The 13,859-nt window shown below is 37.3% G+C and overlaps 1 protein-coding gene across 1 annotated transcript in view; it reads left to right on the top strand.

Moving 5' to 3' along the window:
• ABCA13 (ATP binding cassette subfamily A member 13) overlaps positions 1-13,859 on the top strand; it is a 169,058-nt gene that overhangs the window by 76,401 nt on the left and 78,798 nt on the right. The window contains exons 36-41 of the mRNA XM_048940607.1: positions 410-596; positions 2,907-3,125; positions 4,972-5,168; positions 5,933-6,090; positions 6,506-6,736; positions 12,645-12,735. Of these exons, the coding sequence (XP_048796564.1) occupies positions 410-596; positions 2,907-3,125; positions 4,972-5,168; positions 5,933-6,090; positions 6,506-6,736; positions 12,645-12,735 (1,083 nt within the window). The remainder of the gene's footprint in view (positions 1-409; positions 597-2,906; positions 3,126-4,971; positions 5,169-5,932; positions 6,091-6,505; positions 6,737-12,644; positions 12,736-13,859) is intronic.

Genomic DNA, 13,859 nt, shown 5'->3' with positions numbered 1-13,859 from the left:
GATGAATTGGCCATGCCTGTTAATGCTATGTTAATGTTATATGCCTGAAACTGATTGACATATGAAAGAATTAACACAGAAATTTCATATACTTATGAACATAAAGTAGTGATTTTTTTTTTTCTACCAGAAGTAAAATATAATACAGCTTTGTTATGACAAGTTTGTGGGCATTCACTCAGCCTGGTGTAATTCTGCTAGGCTGCTTCTTAAAACTGCAAATTGGCCAAAATGTTAGCAAATATTAGCTGGTACAGGGTCTCTCATTTCAGTTAAGCTTATGTGAGTTCAGAGCATCTGAACATCTTTCAGGTTTTTGGTAAATGGCAATAAGGTTTTAGTTGTTATTCCCTTTGTATATGTGTTGAGATTTGAAGATCCTCTTGGTCTTCTGCTCTTCCCTTTACAGATTTAGCCCCTCCAGGCTGGAAAGGCACTTGCACAGAAGGAGCCACCATTGGTGTTGTGTTGCTGTCTCTCACCAAAGAACATGTGGATAGCCATAAGGCTGCTGTTAAAGACCTCAGCCTCACCTTCCATAAAGGCCAAATAACAGCACTCTTGGGACCTAATGGAGCTGGCAAAACAACAGTTATGTAAGTTTGCCAGTTAATGGTGCTGTGCTCCCTTCTGGTCTCTGCTATGCTTTCTTACTTCAAAACATTTGTTATCTCTTTCCTGCATTTATTTTTGTTTATGCTGTTTTTAAAATAAATATTATCCTTCAATTTTTAAACTCCTCGTAACATGTGAAATGTGAAGGCAATATGTCTATGACAGAAGCAATGCAATGAATTATGTTCTCTGTGCCACTGACACCATGATGAAATTGGTCAGTAGCATGCTTGGGCGTGCTTGGTCGTGGAGATGAGCACCTCTCATGAAAGTGTTCTTTTCTGGCATTATGCCATTCTGGTACTCCAGTCACACAGAGTATGTGGAGCCTTAAGGGTTTTTATGTCTTGCTTCTAGTTGTTGCAGGAGGCTTCCTGACCAGAGACTGAAATAAAATGAAAAATATCTGAATTAAGAAGTATGTGTATTTCTAATTTTTTGATAATTCTGATCAACTTAAATAAAACCAGTGATGTAGAACAGGGAATCCATTAGAAATTAGTCCTCAATGAGAATATACATGTGGAAAAAGAAATGATGGACTGTTAAATTTGGCTGGGAAAAGTGACTCTGGAATTGAGGGTGTGAAGGGTTGTTGAGATCTTGAAGGGGAAAAAAAAAAGAGCCAAAAGCATTAGCAGTGTTCCTCTAATTGTTAAATTGCACCGATGTTGCTGCACTGATGTTAAGATGTGCCTCAGGAAATCATAGAATCATAGAATGGTTTGGTTTGGAAGGGATCTTTAAGATCATCTAGTTCCAACTCCTATAAGCAGGGATACCTCCCTCTAGACTGGGGTGCTCAAAGCCCCATCCAGCCTGGCCATGAATGCTTTCAAGGAGGGGGCATTCATAACCACCATGGGCAATGCGTTCTTGTGTCTCACCACCCTTCTAGTAAAGATTTTCTTCCTGATATCTAGTCTAAATCTACCCTCTCACAGTTTAAAGCCATTTCCCCTTCTCTTGTCTGTTTGCCCTTATACAAAGTTCCTCCCCAGCTTTCCTTTAGGCCACTGACAGTTACTGAAAGCCTGCTATAATGCTCTTCCCAGAGCCTTCTCTTCTCCAAACTGAAGAGCCTCAGCCCTCTCAGTCTGTCCTCATGGGGGAGGTGCTCCAGTCCCCTGAAAATCTTTGTGGCCTTCCTCTGGACCTGCTCCAACAGCTTCGAGTCATTCATGTATTGGGGGCACCAGAACTGGATGGAGTACTCTAGGTAGGGTCTCACGAGAGCAGAGTAGGTGGGCAGAATCACCTCCCTTGATCACACTTCTTGTGATGCAACCCAGGATACGGTTGGCCTTCTGGGCTGCAGGTGCACAATGCTGGCTCATGTTGAATCTCTCGAGAGTCAATACTCCCCTTTTGCTCAGGGCTGCTCTCAAGCCGTTCTCCACCCAACCTGTATCTGTGCTTGAGATTGCCCTGACCCACGTGCAGGAACTTGCTCTTGGCCTTGTTGAACTTCATGAGGTTGTCATGGGCCCACCTCTCAAGCCTGTCCAGGTCCCTCTGGGATGGCATCCCTTCCCCCTAGTATGTCAACTGCACCACTCAGCTTGGTGTCATTTACCAGCTTGCTGAGGGTGCACTTGATTCCACTGTCCGTGTTGCCTACAAAAATGTTCAGTAACACTGGTCCCAGTACCGATTCCTGAGGAATGCCACTTGTGACTGGTCTTCACTTGGGCACTGAGCTGCTGACCACAACTCGGAGTGTGACTGTCCAGCCAATTCCTTATCCAGCAAGTGGTCCATCCATCAAATCCATTTTTCACCAATTTGGTGACCAGGATGTCATGTGGGACAGTGCCAAATGCTTTGCACAAGTCCACACAGATGACATCAGTTGCTCTTCTTTTATCCACTTTTATCCACAGTGCTTTACCTCCTTCATAAAAGGCCACCAAGTTTGTGAGGCATGACTTACCCTTGGCAAAGTCATGTTGGTTACCACCAGTCACATCATCTTTATTTCTGTGTGCCTTAGTAGGGCCTTCAGGAAGATCTGCTCCATGATCAGGAACAGAGGTGAGACTTACTGGCCTGTAGTTCCCTGGATCTTCTTTTTTTCTCCTTCTTAAATATGGGAGTTATGTTTCCCCTTTTCAAGTCACTGGAAACTTCACGAGACTGCCATGACCTTTCAAATATGATTGATATTGTCTTGGCAGCTTCATCTACCAGTTCCTTTAGAACCCATGGATGGATCTCACTGAGTCCCATGGACTTGTATCCAAGTGTGAGATATACTTATATGCTGATTTTCTTTCCTTTTCTTGCACCAGATCATTGTTGACTGGTCTGTACCCACCCAGCTCTGGTACCGTTCTTATCAATGGAAAGGACATACGAACTGACCTGGCTGCCATCAGGACAGAGCTGGGTGTTTGTCCACAGTATGATGTTCTGTTCAACATACTAACAGTACGAGAGCATCTGCTCCTTTATGGATCAGTGAAGGCACCTGGCTGGACAAATGAACAGTTGAATCAGCAAGTCAGTGGGTAAGAATTCTTTCCTTTGTTGTCAAGTAAATCAGTCATCTATTGCAAAACACTTAAGCAGAAGTGCTAAAGCAAAATTGGAAAAAGAAGTAACTGGAAACTGCAAGATTGATTTCCATGAGTTTTTCTCACACTTTTCATTCTGAAATTGATTTTCTAGTGTCTAGCCTTTACTTGCATATATTTGTAGTGAAACTGTCAATGTTTAAAAATCTGGTACACTGAACTATCAAATGATCATGTTTTGATTGGAGCGGAGATAGTTAGCCTGGTGGCAGCTGTAGTGGTTTCTGCTTCATGCTGTCTGCCTTACCTTCTTACTGTTGCTGGATAGGCAGATGGAAGCTAAACTAATGTTTTCACCCTGAGATTTCACTTAAGTATACATTGACTTCACTATTTTTTATTACTCTTACATTTCTCTGAAAATTAGTAACAAAATGTATACTCTTTTAATAGTGTGCCATTGTAAATATTGCTTACCTTGTGATGCCTGCTAGCCTTTGGGGAGGGCTGGGCATTTCTACACGTCAGTGGAAATGCCACACTGATGGAATTTTTCTTGAGACTACAATTAGGCATATGCAGATTGATTTGAGGCAAGGTGGCTTTCCTTTTTAGCTGCTATTATAAAATCCTGTTAGTTTAAAATTTTTATCTGAAAAACCTCTGGCAAGAGACGCTGCAACCTCTCTAGAAACAAAATAAATGATTCTCCAAAACAGCAAGGGGAAACCAAATATAGTGCTTAGTTAAAATTTATACAAATATACACATTTATTTTATTGTACTTAGTCTGCTGATCTGTAATTTCAGCAGCAGCCTGTCATAGTAATGGCACATAAGCATGCTCAGGTCCCTGCAGGCTTTGTCACTTAGATAAAAAAAAATAAGACTATAAATAGCATAAAATACTTCATATAATAATAGGAAAAAAGAAAGAAAAAAAGTTTTTCATTAAAGAAATAAAAAGAAGGCAGCTTTTAAAGAGATTAACAATCATCAGTTTCCTGGATACATATCTCTAAAGCAACTACAAAAAAAATAAATTAATCTGCATGTTCACTCAAATGATTCAGGGGATTACTTTAGGACCATTAAGCCTTTTATATCTTGTTTGCCAAGCTGAAAGTAACTGAAAGCTTTTTGGTCAATGACCAGACATTCAGTCTGATGAAAAGTAAGTTAGCGGTATTCAGTACTGACTTATTGGGTGCATGCCCACACCCTGCTCAACTGCAGAACAGTTGAAGGGCTGCACAGTGTGTGTGTGTAAGGCACTCCCCAGTCCTTCATACAAGAACCTCTAAGCAGCTTCAAGTAGGTTACCCGATCTTCTACCTGGATATTGTTAATCTGTTTACTTCAAAGAAGCATTTCTTAAATAACAACAACAACAGCAATAATAATAATAAAGCAGTGTTACAAGAAGTAGTGTTACCCTATTGTTTACTTCAAATGTTCAGATGACTGCAGGCGTTTTTAAAGTTGATTACAAGTTGCAAAAACTGAAGCACTGTTTGAGTTGTGAAACTAACAATCTTTACTCACGGTTTAAGGGCCTATAATCTAGAGTTTGCTTAAATCAATAAGCAAACTAGTATTTATTCTGTTGAATTTAATTTCAAAATTATTCAAAATTCAGTGGTGACAGGTATTATTGTTCATAGGTAGAAAATAAAGCTCACTGTTTTCTATTAATTTTTGTCACCAAAATCTAAAATCAGTCAGAAGTATGTTTTGTTACTTTTCCTTCACAATCTTCTTGATCATTCTGTAGTGAATGGATGTGAGATGACCTGAAAGCTTTTCCAAACTTGGTCAAGCATCTATATTCCTTTTTCAGAGCTCTGGAAGATGTGGATTTATCCCAACACCAGTACAAACCCATTGGAGCCCTTTCTGGGGGAATGAAAAGGAGGCTGTCAATTGCCATTGCCTTTATTGGAAACTCAAAGACTGTTGTTTTAGATGAGCCCACCAGTGGAGTAGATCCATGTTCCCGCCGTAGCATTTGGGATGTTATACTGAAGTGCAAAGCTGGTACGAAGTATAGATGCATTATTTGTTCCTTATTTTCCATTCTGAAATTCTGTTTCAATAAGTTTAAACACGAAAGTTTGAATATTAGTATTGCTATTTGGTAACTAAATACATTAATTTCAGAACTAACATTTAATCAATTCAGGAAACTTTAAAGCAGCCAAGTGAGACAACAAGAATTACCTCTTAACTCACAGAAATATGTCTAATCCAATAGGTTCATTTTAGTTTTGTGGACCTTTCCTAGCATTTCTATTGTCTTTTGTTTGTTTGTTTGCTTCTCAAAGCCTTCTTTTTCCTGGATTTTATTTCCCATTTTGTACGTATCTATATGTATAGTGACGATTTTCTAATGATGATAGACTCATCAGTCAGTCTGCAACATTAACTTTTTAAGTGCCTTGAGGTGAAAAATGGACTGTGGGGAGTCAAACTTTTCAGCAAGTGAACACTCGATTAGCTGTAATAAACCACAGTGAATAATCCATCAGACACTGCTGTTGTGTGGTTTTAAAAAGTTAAGTTCTTATAGAGTGGCTTGAACTTATGTCAAGTCATTACATATAATAAAAGGAAAGATCGCTTAGACCTGAGTCTAGAGTGCCTACTGAATGTAAATCTTGAATAGAGGTTTTGTTTGTGTCTTGGGTTATGCTTTGAAGGGGCCTGAAACACATTCTCTCAAGGTTAGAGTATCTTCCCGAAAGGCAGATTTATTTCTGTGGGAGCAAGGATTTGTAGATGTACTAATCTTTCTGACACAGGTTGCACACTGATCTTTACTACTCACCATCTTGATGAGGCAGAGGTGCTCAGTGATCGCATTGCCATTCTGCAACAGGGACAACTGAGGTGCTACGGTTCTCCTTCTTATCTGAGAGAAACATATGGCCAGGGACACAGTCTAACGCTCATAAAAAAGGTATACTGAAAATGTATTGTGCAAAACTTAACAGTGCCTGCCAAGTAATAGTTGGTTATATTCCAAGGTTATTCTAGGCATACTCTTCCCTGCCAGGAAGTAATATATGAGAGAGAGACAGCAAAAAAAGGTTTTAATAACTTTTCTTATTATTTATTATGAGTATTTTACATAGAAGAATACATAGAAGAATACAGGGACATCTCTGAAAATGATGAATTTAAAGATTTAACTGAAATTTCAGTGTTCTTTATTCCTGTGAGGTAGTCTTTTTGTCCCAGGTTAGATGACGCAGTTTCGTCAGTGGAGATTTTCATATATGAATTCTACCATCAAGTTCTTTGCTTCTGCTAACTTTTTTTTTTTTTTTTGTGTGTGTGTGTGTGTGTGTGTGTGTGATTGTTTTTTTTTATAGCCCTCTGTGTTTGAAATCCAGGATCCTAAGCATGTTGTCCAGGTCACGTCATTTGTACAGACTCACATTCCAGAAGCTTTCTTGAAAGAGAACAGTGGGACTGAACTAACCTATGTGATTCCGGAAAGGGCAGATAAGACCTCTTTTAACGGTCTTTTCCAGGCTTTAGATCAAAACCTTCACCATTTACATGTGACTGGCTATGGCATTTCTGACACCACCTTGGAAGAGGTATTTCTAGTTTTCTTTGTAATGGCACTCTCGTTTTAGAGAATCTTGTGTTTGCTTCTATTTGCCTTTGATTGTATCTGTCATATTTCACAACAGTTTCTTGTGAGAAGCTTGTTTAAAACAAACAAACAAAAAAAACAAACAGACCAAAAAAAAACCCACAAAAATCTATACTTTGTATTTTTTCTGTTACTATTAAAATAAAAGGCCAGTCCAGAACAATGACTTTTGCCAAGAATCTGATGTGAATCCCAAGGAACTGTATAAATCATAAAAAGTTTTCTCTGCATTTAACAAAGGAAAATTTGTGTCTGACTTGATCAAAACTGCTATTGTTGTCCTAGATGTCTAGCATCTGAATGAACTTTGAGCATGTAAGATTGAAAGTTTGGTTCAGATAGCTCTGTGGAGAGGAAAAAGAAATACTTCACAGAAAATACTTTTTGAATTGCAAAGATCTAAATCTTAGGACTTCGCATAACATTGCAGAAAATCTCTAAGGAATATTGTGTGTGTACTGAGGAGGGGGGAGAGAGAGAGAGAGAGATGAGCACTTATGTATACATGCATTTATATGCATATATGTATATATATGCACACATATGCACACGCTAAACAGAGCAGAGAAGGGGACTCTGCATGCTACTTCATCACTTTGGAATTTAGCTGTGTAACTAGTCATACCAGTGAGAAGTTGTGTTCCTTGGATTGTTTTTACCTGGACTATAACTTCTAAACATCAAGATTATAGATCATTTTGAAAATAACACCTTTTTTCTACTTCAGGTGATGATAGGAGACTAATGTCAGTTTTTATGATACAAAGACTGCACTACTTTTATTTGATGGTGCAATTCACTCAGCATCACTTTGTGAAACCGATTTCTCCTATGACTACCTTTAATGACTACCTATACCTATAAAGACAGGCAGTGTTGGACAGTATTTCTAACAGAAAAGTGAAAGATACGTTAGTTAAAAACCCCACTCCAATAACAATATATGAAATACAGATGCCTATGAAGTGTTATCTTTTAATATACAGCAGTAAACTGTACAGAAGTGTCTCATCTCCCTCTGTTTCATGGAAATGTGTAAGATGCTATGTAATGTTGTAGTCATCTAGAACACAAAGTCCCCCACATAAAATACTTTTCACAGTTTTATGAAGATGAGGCTTCTGAAGGCCTGTCAGATGCAGTTATGCATTGTATTTTTACTGTGTGTGATATTCATATGGGAATTAATGGCGTTAGATGTTTGAAAGTGTCAACAGTTCTGAGTTTGATGGTAGTAGTTTAGAATCACTGCTCATACATAATCTATGGGGAAAAAAATAAAGAGAACCTTATTATTGTAAGTAAAATCTCAAATGTCAGTTGTTCAAGAAATTAATTGAACAGATTCACCACCAAGTGGAGCTGCTGTACCCTGAAGTGATGCATTGGAATATCTCTTTAGGACTGTGTTCATATACTACAGACTTTTTAGCAGGCTTTATAAGTCTAAACATTTTGTTTTTAAACTGCAGTTCAGAGAACACTATGACAACACATGTATGTTTTATTTTGAAGTGAAACTCTATATAACTAAGATTTTTTATAAAGAGAAATAAAGAGCCTCCTTGTTGATTCTCTCACATATGAACGCAGTAGGTTAGCTGATGTGGCAATGGACGAGGGGGAAAAAATATATAATACAGGTTTCTAAGCAAAGTCTGTCTCTTCTATGTGTAATTCTATGAGGTGAGTCAAAAACAATTGGAAAACCCTGTAATTTGCTTTCAAATTATATGGGATGATTAACATGCTGTAAGTAAGAATAATATTTACTGCCAGCATTTATAGATTTTAAGGCAATGCGTATACTGACAAACTTTTTTGGTACATCCCTATGTCCCTTTGGGGCATCCTAAGACTTTGCAGTATTTGTAAAGGTGAAGATGTCTCTGGAAGAATTGGAGACTTCTTTGGTTGTGCTTCATCTGCTATTCAGTTGTGAGCTTTCTTCTGCTTGTTTTCTGTAGGGAGGGTTAAAATAAAAAGCTTTAAAGATGGTATTTGATATTGGTGTATCATTCTTCAGCTTGAAGACTTAATGCATTAATTTAGGATGATTTCTGCCATCTCCGTATCTCATCATTAGTTGCTACAACCTCCATACTCCATTTTCTTATCAAAAGCCTCTTTGCACTGGCAACTAAATGGATAGCACATAATAGTGCTATTTAGTCTATTCAAACAATTCAATCTGAAAACAAAGCACTCTGACTTTAAAGGAACAAATGTGTTACAGTCTTTATTTTACCCGTTGTTTTCATTCTCTCATTCACTCACCATTATTCTTCTTAATGTGAGGGATACTTCCTCTTGCTAAAATCTTAGACTTCAAGGGAAACCTATTTGCCATTCGTTCTTCAAAAGGATTTTGAATTTCTAACAAAATAAGTTTCTGACACGTTCAAATCTCTCTAATATTATATTTGTTTCATTTTTTATTTAAAATCTTTTCCAACTCTTTTTGTGTACTTCATAATGTTTATAATCCAAAGATAGGAGAGAAAAGAGGGGGATAGAAGAGGGGATACAGGGGGTGCATACTTGAACTATGTATATGCTGAATGCTCTCTGGAGGATGATGATTACCTTGCCAGCAATTCTGAGTTTTCAAAACTAACTCCTTTCTTGATTAGCATGGAGGAGAGAACTAAATCACTTTGCAAAATAAGATGTGTCAAAATATCTCTTATTGGAATTTCTTTAAATTCACTTTAAATTGAAATAATCAATTGCCTCAAAACTTTCCCAAGAAAGGCCTTGACCTATTTTGGCCTTGAAACAGTATTCAGTTCAGTTTAGTATGCTCTAACATCTAATAAGAACACAGTTATGTTAATCTATTTCATTGTGGTATTGCCACCTGTTTAGATCTTTTTCCTAGAGGGCAACACATCTTCTACACCTGTTCACAACCTGGTGGTTTGAAAGAAGCTGCCTGACTGGTAGCTGCTACTTGCCACTAATGCTATCCTCCTAAACAGCCAGCATTATCTCTATCCCTAGGAATGGCAGAGATGGTCCTACAGAATCAGGCATGCAGCCAGTTCTCAGGGCCAAGTGCTGGAAGTGAGCCAGGCTACTCCTCTCTTATTTTAAAGGAGGAAATTTTATTTCCTGGAAAGCACAAGGTTTTCTGTTGCTCTGAGCTGTCAAATGGCTATCTTCGTCTGTGTATATAAGTTTCACAATCAGGAGTGTTCCTGTTTGGCAGGTGGCTGAGATCAGTGGCCAGACATTGACTCAGGCCACGTTCACCCATAGTGAATATCTGTAGGACTGCTTCTGCATCATTCCAGTTAGGAAACATTGTAGCTCCAGAAGGCTATATTAATCATGAGCCTGGAAGAAAGTATGAATATAATGTGAATAGAAAACATAGCAAAAGGAAAACTGGAATTTATTTAAGGTTTTAGTGTGGATTACAACTGCAGATTAGAAACTTCCAAGGGATACTGGGTACCATTGGTACTGCTCAGGAACTGAAGAAAATTCAGCTGAGCTGAATTTTACAAAATGTAATTATTCCTCACATGAAAAATGAGTATTTTCTAAGAAGGAGATTTTCAGGTTTGGGTATTTGAATGTTATCTGTCGTGGTTCTAGTATAGAACAATGTGTATGTAGTATTGTTCTCTGCTCAAAGATGTGTTCGTAGGAGTCTGTATACAGTATTGGGAAGATGTTAAATGCAACTTCCACGTGATCTTAATCTTGTGTGCTTTTTATTTTTTTCCAGGAACTTTCTTCTGTCTTCTGTTATTACTTTTCCTTTTACCCTCACAAATTTGAGCACGCTTTTCCAAGTGTTTTTTTGTAAATAAACTGTAAACAGCAATTAACATTTCCCACTCAAAAATAGCTAAGATACGCACAGGATTTGTAGAATAAAAGAGCAAAAAAACAATGCTAAAATATCAGAGTATAGCATATGTGTCAGCAAAATGCTGTGGGCTGTTTGTTTGTTTGTTTGTTTGTTCTTTTTTTTGAGTGTATGGTAAAATGTGATCTTTAAGTGATGTGTGATTACAGACAAACTTTTTCTTCTTTACCCCTGGGAGAAATTTTGATGCTGATCTGACCATGTGCAAGTGACAACCTGCAGATTATTTATTGTCCTAGCCATAGGGCAGTAGTTCTTTGTGGTTTTAGTCTGTACAGTTTGCTTTGGTTTGCTTGATGGATTTGGTGTGCAGATGAGCTGCCTGCAAGCAGGCCCAAAGCAGCAAATTAGAATATGGCTTTGGGCAGCCAGGATCTCCCTGCAGGGTCTAACAGAGAAATGTCAGGAGGTATTTAATTTCTTCTATCCCTGCAATTGCTAGTGGCCAGAAACATTCCCTGAAACTTGATAGGTAACAAATGCAATCAATGATGACAATTAAATGGCAATTACATTGACTAAGATAAACTTAGTTTATATAGCAGTCAGCATATATAAACTCAGCAAATCAAGAAATATATTTCCACAACAATGAAATACTTCAAATTGTTTGTGGGTTGTGGGTTTTTTTTTTTTTTTTTTTCCTATAGCACAAATTTCTTAGAAACGTGGAATTTTTTTTTGTTGTTGTTTGTTATAGCTGGTATTGAGTTTTTTTGCAGAAAGAAGCAAACAGCTTCTTAATGATTTTGGAAAGTTTTAGCGTAGTTATAATTGGTATCTTGCAGTTCAACTCAAACAGAGCAGAGAAGGATTTCATCAAGAGAAAGTAAATCTTGGTTGTAATTTTGCTGTTCAATTAGAGATGCTAACAGTAGCTGTATTTTCTGTTATTTATTTATTTATTTATTCTGGATTTCCCAGGTCACTGTTTCAATTGCAGTTCAGATTAGGATATTTTTAATTTTATTTTTCATTTGAGTTTACAAAAAGTGGGCTGAGTATTAATAACTAAGTCACCATGAAAGCTGCTCTAGGCTTCATCAAGGCTGAGAAACTGAGAAATGAAATGCACCTCTATAAAATTCAAAGGACTTTATGTGTATTGAACTATGAAACAGGATTAAGCATGCTGTAGGGAGTGTAACACAAATCTGTTTAACAAAGTGCATTTACTAGGTAATAGATCTCATTGTAAAACTGGTGTAATCTGTTTCTTTTAATGTTATCATTGGCTTCTTTATGATGTGTATGTGTTTCCCCACTTAAGAAGATCAAACTCTTATTATTTTTGTCCAGTGAAGATTTTTAGATTTTTATGTTTATTAAAATAAAATAATTTTTGTGTTTCACACAGTTTTTTTTAGATAACAGGATTTTCATTAGATCAACAGATGAGCATCATCTTCCAATCTGGAGTATGCATGCTAGTTGTTTTGCTACAAAGCATACATTAATTAATTAATTTAAAATTGATTAAAATTAATCTCCTTTTTCATATTCAATGTCAAAGAACATTTATCAGTTGCTGAGTGATAATGGCAGTGGTACAACTAGAACTCGTAGCAGATCCAGATGTGTCCATGAATTTCCAGCTTGAGTATCAGAAAAGACTTGAAGCTGCCCATATACCCTTGATAAAAACTAAAGGAAACAAGTTCCTATATGTGCCACAGTTTAGGAGCATAAAATGTCAAACAAGCATAGCCAGTCTATTGAAAACTCTTATCAGAAAGTTGGTGACTAGGACAACAGCACTTTTTATAGGTGGAGTATATTGGAATTTATTTCTTGCCCCTTATTCTCAGGGATACCTCTTCCAGAGTGTTTGAATAGTTTTATATTCATTCTCCAGCAGAGTGGCCACTACAGCCCCTACTACTGTCTTATAATGGAAAGCTACCTACAGTTTAAAAATGAGTAGTCTATAGAAAATTGAATCTAAATCATTTTTTCTACTCTCTGAAAGGTATTTTTGAAGCTACTGCAAGACTCGGAGAAGATGCCATTTGTTCCAGAAGGAGCATATCCGAACAATGCAAAAGATGCTGAATCAGACTGTAAGTAAAAAATTAAATACTTTCTGAGGCAGAAATCCAAAGATCCAAGCTTGCACCAAGCTTCTAGACTTGAGGGGTGCATAAGCAAATGGAGAACACTGTCTATAACAATCTGGTAGTAGCTTTATAACTATTATGCTTCACCTAAATATCACTTGACAATTTTCTTCCCATCCTTCTAAAACATGTTCACATGCACACACTTTCTCTTACTGCATCAGTGCTCATGTACTTCTTGCTTCCACTCTCTGACAACTAATTACCCCCTTTAACTCACAGTGGATAAATATTTCTGAGGTACACAATGCATGTATTATGTGGGATCAGTTAGAAAGATATACTCATTTCCATCTACGTTCAAATAATAATAATGAAATTTGTTTCCTCCGGTATTAGAAAGTGCTTTTCCTCTTCTTTGACATGTTGTTTCAGATTCGCTTGCTTATTTTTCAAAGAAACTGTAGCATTTTTTACATGCCTGCCTGCAAGCACAGGAAGAGCTCCTTATTAACATTTGTGAAAGCCTTAGGAAGCTTGTTCTCCTTAAAAAGTCTTGTTAGAAGTCACCGATGTGATGCCTTGCAAAATGCAGGCCCCAAGGTTGCTAATGTTGCTTGCCAACCAGGCTAACCAGTATTTTCTCACTGTTCCTGATAGTCTAGTCTGTATAATTATCATGTTTCTTTCTACTTGAAGATTTGTGTCTAGATTATAGAATTCTTGGGTTAGGAGTACAGCACTTTATTCTGTATGGAGTATTTTGCCTCGGTTTTTGTAGAACATGGGCACAGCGGCTCCTGGTCCGTGAATATGGATTTTTATTATTCAGGCAATGGAAACAATAATTTTGATCTAATCTATTATTATTTGTTATAATAACTTCAATTGGATCTGCCAATAGTGAATAATCAGTGCCAAGAACTGTGGCCTAAACTGAATCCTTTCCTATCAAAGTGTGAACTTGACTGGATAACGTTTGGGAATGGTTTTTTTTATTGGGATATTTCAGTTCCTGTTGAAATAAGGAAAATATAACTATATGGTATAAACAAAACAACAACAACAGAACAACAAAAAACTTCACTAGGAAAAGAAAATTTCCACAGTAAGTGGTGAGAACAAGA

Source organism: Lagopus muta, chromosome 3 (assembly GCF_023343835.1).
Source record: "Lagopus muta isolate bLagMut1 chromosome 3, bLagMut1 primary, whole genome shotgun sequence".
Lineage (NCBI taxonomy): Eukaryota > Metazoa > Chordata > Aves > Galliformes > Phasianidae > Lagopus > Lagopus muta.
Note: the sequence above shows the minus strand (reverse complement) of the source record. Positions and strands in the feature narration are given on the sequence as shown.